The 7,948-nt window shown below is 34.7% G+C and overlaps 1 protein-coding gene across 1 annotated transcript in view; it reads right to left on the bottom strand.

The window, feature by feature from the left end:
• Positions 1-3,244: 3,244 nt before the first annotated feature.
• The window catches only part of PLSCR5 (phospholipid scramblase family, member 5), a 57,562-nt gene continuing 52,858 nt past the window's right edge, over positions 3,245-7,948 (bottom strand). Inside the window, exons 5-8 of the mRNA XM_006877366.1 lie at positions 7,181-7,342; positions 5,000-5,161; positions 3,440-3,522; positions 3,245-3,352 (exon numbers count right to left, since the gene is read on the bottom strand). Coding sequence (XP_006877428.1) covers positions 3,484-3,522; positions 5,000-5,161; positions 7,181-7,342 — 363 coding nt within the window. The 3' untranslated portion in view covers positions 3,245-3,352; positions 3,440-3,483. The remainder of the gene's footprint in view (positions 3,353-3,439; positions 3,523-4,999; positions 5,162-7,180; positions 7,343-7,948) is intronic.

The following is a 7,948-nucleotide window of genomic DNA, read 5'->3' as shown; positions in this document are numbered from 1 at the left end:
GGGGAAGGAGGGCTATGGGGAAGTGGGAAGTTAGGGTGTGAGCAGAGAAGCTGAGAAAGGCATAAATTGGGAAACAGGGATGTGTATGCACTTAGCAGTCCACTGCCTATCCTACAGTGCCACACCAGGACTCTTAGGGATAGGAATAGAATCTGCTTTGCTCTAAAATTGCATGAAAATCAAAGGATCTTGTTAACTCTCAGAGAATCTTGCTAGTCTCTCAGGGATTTATGTTTGTTGGTAAATGGAAAAAAGAGGTCATAAGAGAGACAAAAAGATCAACTTCCCCTTTAACGAGGAAGGGGAGAGATGATGGACCTTAGTGTATTGTGATACACTAAAAGTAAAGCAACAAAGCTGGTTTTTACTTCAATGCAGCCAAGTTTAAAATGAGTGCTAGATTCTAAGAAGGAATTTATTTCCAATGATTCTCTAGGAGTTGTAGAAATATTTTTACTCATTTTAAGAAAATTAATTTGAATTTTTAAAATAGCAGGGACAGCTTGCATATTAAAGTGCTATTTTAAGAGGAAATGTTATTGAAGATGGAAGGGAGGAAATGTTGAGCTCCCCTCCACCATCACCACGGAAAAGTAGCACATGGGCTACCTGAGGCGACTCAGAAAGGCTGAGTGATGGGTTCAAGGTTGCACAGTTACAGTCAAGATGGTGTCTGTCTTACAACAGAACTTTTTTTCCCAAGACTACATTGCTCTCAACACATGGATGATTTCAGTTACAGTGAAGGAAGGGGAGGAATGACTGAAAGAAAAGTTGTGTGCTATTTTGAGACCTGATTATTTTTGGTGGACAAGACTTAAACTGCTCTGCCCTACATGGAGAAAGAAGATCTTCTATGGTTGATTTGCGGCAAAACTTACTTTCTACATGCCAAGGGAAGGTGCAAAGAAAGGACAAGAAAATAATAAAGTAAATGGAACCAGAAAATGAGAAATAGTTTCTCTTCCTTTCATCCTTATACAGTGACTCCTAACCAAGAACTTCAAACTAAACTAATATGTGTGGGCTATTTTATGAACTTAACTACCACAGACAATGTTATTTCTAGGCAGCAGCAAGTTCCTAATTTCAAGCAAGGAAGAAAGGCTTGGAAATCTACTTCTGGAAAATCCATCAATGAACACCATATTGAGCACAATAGTCTAACCCCTAAGACCTCAGATCATTTTGTTCCATTGTGAATCCATGAGTTGGGGTCAGTTCTACAGGAGCTAACAACAATAATTTCAAACAACTAACTACAACAGATCCTTGGAATATACTCCCCTTATCAAGGATTGCCTTAATTTTCTCTAAACTTTATTATAAGTGGATAGAAATTTGGTAGTAGTATTTATATAAATCTAAACTAGAATCAAAAACAGTAATGCAAATATATTCCTTCATTTCTAAAAAAGGGAGAAAACTGTTATCAGTCACTGAAATTTGTGTGTTTTTTTTCTCTTTTGTATGCGCTTCTGATCTACATAGGCATAATAATATGGAGAACTCCAAAAACATTAAAGTAGGAATCATTAGTTAATATTGAGTTCACTACTTCCTTCACTATAGCCTTCAGCATGGATTGTATCTCAGCATTAAGAAAACAAAAATCCTCACAATGAAACCAGTAAATAACGTCATGATAAAAGGATAAAAGATTGAAGTCAAAGACTTCATTTTGCTTGGATTTACAATCAAGGCTCATGGAAGAAACAGTCAAGAATCAAGTAAATATTGATTTAGTAAAATCTGCTGCACAAGACCTCTTTAAAATATTAAAGAGCAAAGATATCACTTTTTGGACTAAGGTGGACCTGACCCAAGCCATGATATTTTCCAGTCACCTCATATGCGAGTGAAAGTTGCACAATGAATTAGCAAGACTGTAGAAGAGTTGATGCATTTGAATTATGGTGCTGGAGAATATTGAAAGTACCATGGAGTGCTAGAAGAACAAACAAATCTATCTTGGGAGTAAATGTAGAATGTTTCTTAGATGTGAATGGCAAGACTTCATCTCCCGTACCTTTAACATGTTATCAAGAGAGACCATTTCCTGGTTAAGGACATAATGCTTGATACAGTGCAGGGTCAGCCAAAAAGATGAAGCTATCCAATGAGATGAACTGACATAGTGGCAGCAACAATGTGCTCAAACATAATCATTGTAAGGGGTGTCACAGGACTGAGCAGTATTGTTCTGTTGTGCACAGGCGCTATACGTTGGAACTGAATCAATGGAACCTAACAACAACTTTCAGACATCTATGCTGCCGCATCAACTACGGTTTCATTTGTTTATTTTTAGGTCTGCAGTTGTCTATTTTTTCAAAGTCTGATCCCTTTATTGACCAAACTTTCACTGCAAATAGTTATGTGCCGTGGAGTCGGTTCCAACTCATAGAGACCCTGTACAGGGTTTACGGGAGCAGAAAACTGCATCTTTCTCCCGTGGAACAGCTGGTAGTTTCGAACTGCTGTCCCTGACGTTAGCAGCCTGATTTTGTAACCACTATGCTACCAGAGCTCCTTGCAAATAGCTTTACTCCCTGTTTTATTTCCACTGCTGTTCAACCTCACCAATGACTCAACAGCAGAAAAATTAGGTTTTCTACTCCCGGAAAGATGTACAGCCTCAGAAACTGTATTTGTTGTTGTTGTTAGGTGCCATCAGAAATGCTATACAGGGTCTTTATGTGTTGGAATGGACTTTATGACAGTGTGTTTGGTTTTAAACTTTGGTTTACTGATTTAGGATCTATTTAGACACTTTTTAAGTAGGTATTTAAACCACATTTTAGTTTGTAAATATTAGCTTCGTTTTGAAATGTAAGTATTCCTCTTGCCCATAGAATGAATGGATTTACATATATCCTCTTCTGCATTTTTTGACATATGATTTACTTAATTTTAACCTTTCTAATTTAAAGTAAGAATATCTTACTACAATAAAAAAAATTAAGAAATAAAACTAAAAGGGACTAGTTTTGAAAACACATTTTAAAAATTCAGTTCTTTTGATTAGTAACCAGGCATAGTACCAGAAAAAAAAAACTTCAAAGTGTTCTCTAAACATTGAATTTTCATCAGCAATGCTGCAAGCCTTAGTTCTCATCTTTCATGCTTACCCATGCAAGAACTTCAAAAGGATAAAAAGGAAAAAATGGTAATCTCTCAAAGTAACCTTGTATTCAGGCCAGTAATCTTGTGTTTAGCCATCATATATTCACAACTAGATAATTGCCTCATTAAATTTTGTTTTAATAAATACCGTAATTAACATTTTGTTACAAAAAAAAAAGCAGATACTCAAACCATTTTGAAATGAAATCCAGAGCCCAAAGGGTTTCTAGGAGAGAATGAAAAGGAATTAGATATTGTCAAATATAGACATCTTCAATGAGAAAGAGATGATTTAAAGCTGCCTTTTACTTACTGAAATATGCTCTGCATATTTTATTGTTTTCATCAAATTGTTTGTTATAATCCAGCCAGTGAATGTTCAAAGAATGTAAAATCCTACAAATAAATAGTTAATATGAGTGCATCTACAAAAAGGCAACAATTAAGATCCAAAGTCTGACATGTAAGCTTTGATTAGGAAAAGCAGTTATATTTCCCAGGGGTGTTCCAAGAACATGTGACTTATCAGCAGCAGAAAACTTGAAAGGTCTTAAACTTCATGATGGTTACATGAATAATTTTCAGAGGCCAAGTAATTTGGAAACCTTATTTAAATTAGTATAGCATCACCAGTTAAGTTCTTGGGAGATCACAATTCTGCAGAATTAGATTGCAGGACATTCTGAGTTAGTACAAAGAGTTGTAATAGACACCCATGGCATGACTAGGGTTAATATCAGTCATGGTGGTAACTGATGGTGTCATCTCCCAATATGCATGGACTTCCTCTTGTACTAGACCATACAGAATCCTTTTATTCCTTGGGAGTTCACATTAATATACCTGTAAAATTTGGATTTTAAAGCCCCAAAGAGCAACAAAATGGAACAGAAAGACCCCAATTTTACTTTAAAAATCCCTTAAGCTTTCATGGGTATAGTGAAAATGACAAGCTATACGGAAGATAAGGCAATTTGGAACAGGAGATGGCCAAGCATTTTAGCACAGACATTCCATGATTTTTGTTTTCTTATCTCACCAATCTCCACACCAAAGAAGAAAGTGTTTTAAACTGAATGATAAATTGGAAAGGAAGGACAAAGACATAATACCTATATCTTAATGGGAACTTGTGTATCTTAGCTATTCCATATCACCTCCTCTATGTATGTACCTTAGGATGGCATGAAAACATCACTTTTCACATTGTGATACCATTAGTTTATCATGAAATATTGAATGAATCCTGAAATTTATGCAGGATAAATAGTGAGGTGTTTTGTTTACATGATCTTTTATAGTTAAAGTGACAATAAACCCAAAATCTACATTAAAGTTGAAAGGCAATGTTGCTAAGTGACGTTGAGTGGATTCCGACTCATAGTGACCGTTTATAGGTTTTCCAAGGGGCAACTGGTGAGTTTGAACTGCTGACCTTACAGTCCAGTGCATTATCTCACAGTGCCACACCAGGCCTGCCTGAAAGGCATTAGGTGCTCAGATTTTAAGGAAATGAGAAGTAGTATGTGATGGGATATCGATCATTGAGGAAGAGGGAGTTTGAGAACCACTGAAGAAGAACTATTGGAAAAAAGCCTTCATGATATGCTGCCTTGAAGACTGAACTCAAGAAAACCCTCTCGAACTATTCTATTTGGTAATACATTTGTAACCTTGATTCAGAATTGACTTCCTGAAAGTAGATGTGACATTTGTCATGTGTGGAATCAGGCTGCCTAGTAGAAATGAAGATCATCTTATTCTGGTTTCTAATGTATGTTGTTCTCAAATTAGCCTATGCATTGGCTCTATACTAATTAACAAGTGAGAAGGAGAAAAATAAATCATTCATGTTCCTTATACCCATACTTACCAAAAGAAAACAAGCACCAATCATTGCTGCTTTAACAGTCACATCTAGATCTGCAGGAACGTGAATGCCAAAGTTGTCAGCATTTGTAAAGACATTATTTACAAATCCTGACCAGTACTTTGAAATCTTCCCAATGGTAAGCTTTTCATTGATGGTTTTCACCTTTGAAAACAAAATAATAAAAAGAGACTTTGAATTTGACATTGAAAAGGGATGATTTTACATTTCCTAGAATGTTTATATCCTGAGAGATTTAAATAATTTTATTGTAGTCTCTAAATGAAAATTTGAAATTATTCATTCCTTTATGTAAGCTTGGGTTTGTAGATTTAATTTTACTTTGCAGTTTACTTTTCTGAAATTTTGTTTTTCTAACACTTTTGCAATCTGTCTGAATTATTTTTCTTTCCTTTTTGTGTAGGCAGTTGAAGGAAGTATAATAGCAATTTAGAATTAAAACTAGAGAACCACCAGATGGCAGCAGGTGCATGATATCAATTATCTGAGTATAGTCCAAATATAAAAACGAATCCATAACCTGATTTAAATATAAATTCTCTATTTCAAGCAAAAAAAAAGAAAGAAAGAAAAGAAAGAAAAAAGGAGAGGCTGCTTAAGAAAGATTTTAGAAGAAATTAAATTAATATATAGGTATAATTTGAAAGCTTACACATTTTTATTGGAAAGACTTAAAAGCTATTAACACATATAAAAATGACTGGCCTTTGCTTAATGTCATTTTTTTTGTTATACTCAGACATTACTTACAGTATTCCTTTCTAACTAGTGTCAAGTGCTATTTTTATATAAAAATCCATTCTGGGGCTCATGTACCACACAAGAACTTCAGACTAATTTGAAGTCAAGAGCCTACCAGTCCTTATTATCAGCTACAAGGAATCTACAAATCAAGTTTGTAAATGATTCTTTAGTTTGCCCTCTTTCTTATTCTCATTATAAAAGTGATGCAATTTAAACTTTCACTTTATATTGGAGGAAGGGGTTCATGGTCAGCTGGTATATGATAGAAACCAAAGAAAGCTATAGAGGGCTTCTATATATCATGAACACAAAAAAATTGTGTTTAAGTTCTCCTCAGCATAAGACATATTTGTATCCATACTCTTAGGAAAACCCTGTCAAATTGTTTTGGAATGACTGGAATTAGAAAAGCTCCGTTTGCAAAAGTTACAGTGTACTCTATATGAATAGCGTTCACTGAAATCCTACAAACTGAATATTCTTCATGAGATATACATGAATTAATTAATGAAAAATAAATATAAACTTTAAAAGAAGATCATATCCTCTCCCTAAAATGCATTATTTCTAGGCAAAGCTGTTATAATCCTTGTTGTAATAGACTGAATTTGCAACTACCTGCTGTTTTTAACAGTTAACATATTTAAATGATAGATATATTTATATGAGATAATTATAGGAATTAAGTTAGCAAGTCTTGTGAGTGTAGCTTGTAAATTAGTGCCATTTTAATGGAATGTGTTTCTGATATGAGATCCAAATTAGGATATGTAACCACTGGGAGCAGAGAAAAGAAGTGATTCTAAACTACATATATTTGCTTATACCACATTCGCTGCTGCTGTTTTTGTTGTTATTAGTTACTATGGGGTTGATTCTGCTTCTTGCTGATGCCATATGTTGCAGAGGTATTTCTGTTTTAGCAGCACTAGATAGCTAAGAGGAGTCCTCGTGTGGTGGTAGTACAGCACTGGACTGCTAACTGCAGGCTCAGTGGTTGAAACCCACTAGTTGCTCCTTGGAAACACTATACAGTGGCACTATGAGTTGGAACGAGCTTGACAGCACTTAACAGTAACAAAAACAATATACAAAATCAGAAATTAGAAAGCCAGAAGCTTTACACTAAGACTTCAAAAATAGATAATATACTGACAGGCAAAATAAATAGAATTGAATCAATGAAAATTTGGATTATTGAGCTTAAAGAAAAATCTCTTACTAATCATCTGCTACAGGAACAACCAGAAAAAAGAACAAAAAGTCTGAAGAAAGCCTAAGATTTATGTTAGGCACTATCAAGAGGAATAACTTACATATGATAGGAATTCCAGAACAGGAAGAGACAAATTATGCAATTGAATTATGTTGCAAACATTAAGGACCTAACAGAAACATCCTTCACTTTGTCAATCCTACCTCAAAGTCCACATCACCAAAACAGCCACATGTTGCAAAAGGACCAACAATTTTCAAAATATCTTCTTTGTTTGCATTTTGGATTGCAAATTTAGGCAGAAAGGGGTCCCACTTCTGTGCAACATAACCAACTACTGTACCAGGAGGGGCTTCAATTTCTAACTATAAGAAAATACAATAAAAACAGATTTTTAAAGATTATGATATTTTACTTTACTATAATATCAGCTTATCTCTAAACAGTACCATTATGAAATGATTTTTGTATTCTGCACATCAATCCAAATATGTCTTTATATGAAAAAAACAGTCCTTTGTTTTTCTTATTTTATAGAAATAATTTGACTGTATAGACAAATGTCTGGTTCTATGCCAACTCCATGTTGTTTTTTCACACTTTATAGAACACATGTGTGGTTTTAGCTTACTTCCTAAAACACATATATTGGCACCATAACTTTCATCTGATCATGTCTCTTTTGTTTCTTTTTTTTTTTTTTGCCATTTTTTTTTAAAGTACAATAATTAGTCTAGTGTTGTAACTGCTCACATGCAGTATCTCAGTTCTAGCAACAACATATATCTACTTGGTTTTACTGAATAGTTATGTTGTTGTTGTTAGGTGCCATTGAGTTGGAACCTACTCAGAGCAACTCCATGCACAGTAGAACGAAACAATGTCTGATCCTGGGCCAACTTCACTACCACTGACACACTTGAGTCCAATCCATCTCATTAGGGGTCTTCCTCTTTTTCTCTGACCCTCCA

This window comes from Chrysochloris asiatica, unplaced genomic scaffold, assembly GCF_000296735.1.
Source record: "Chrysochloris asiatica unplaced genomic scaffold, ChrAsi1.0 scaffold00490, whole genome shotgun sequence".
NCBI lineage: Eukaryota > Metazoa > Chordata > Mammalia > Afrosoricida > Chrysochloridae > Chrysochloris > Chrysochloris asiatica.
This window is presented reverse-complemented; position numbering and strand designations above follow the sequence as displayed.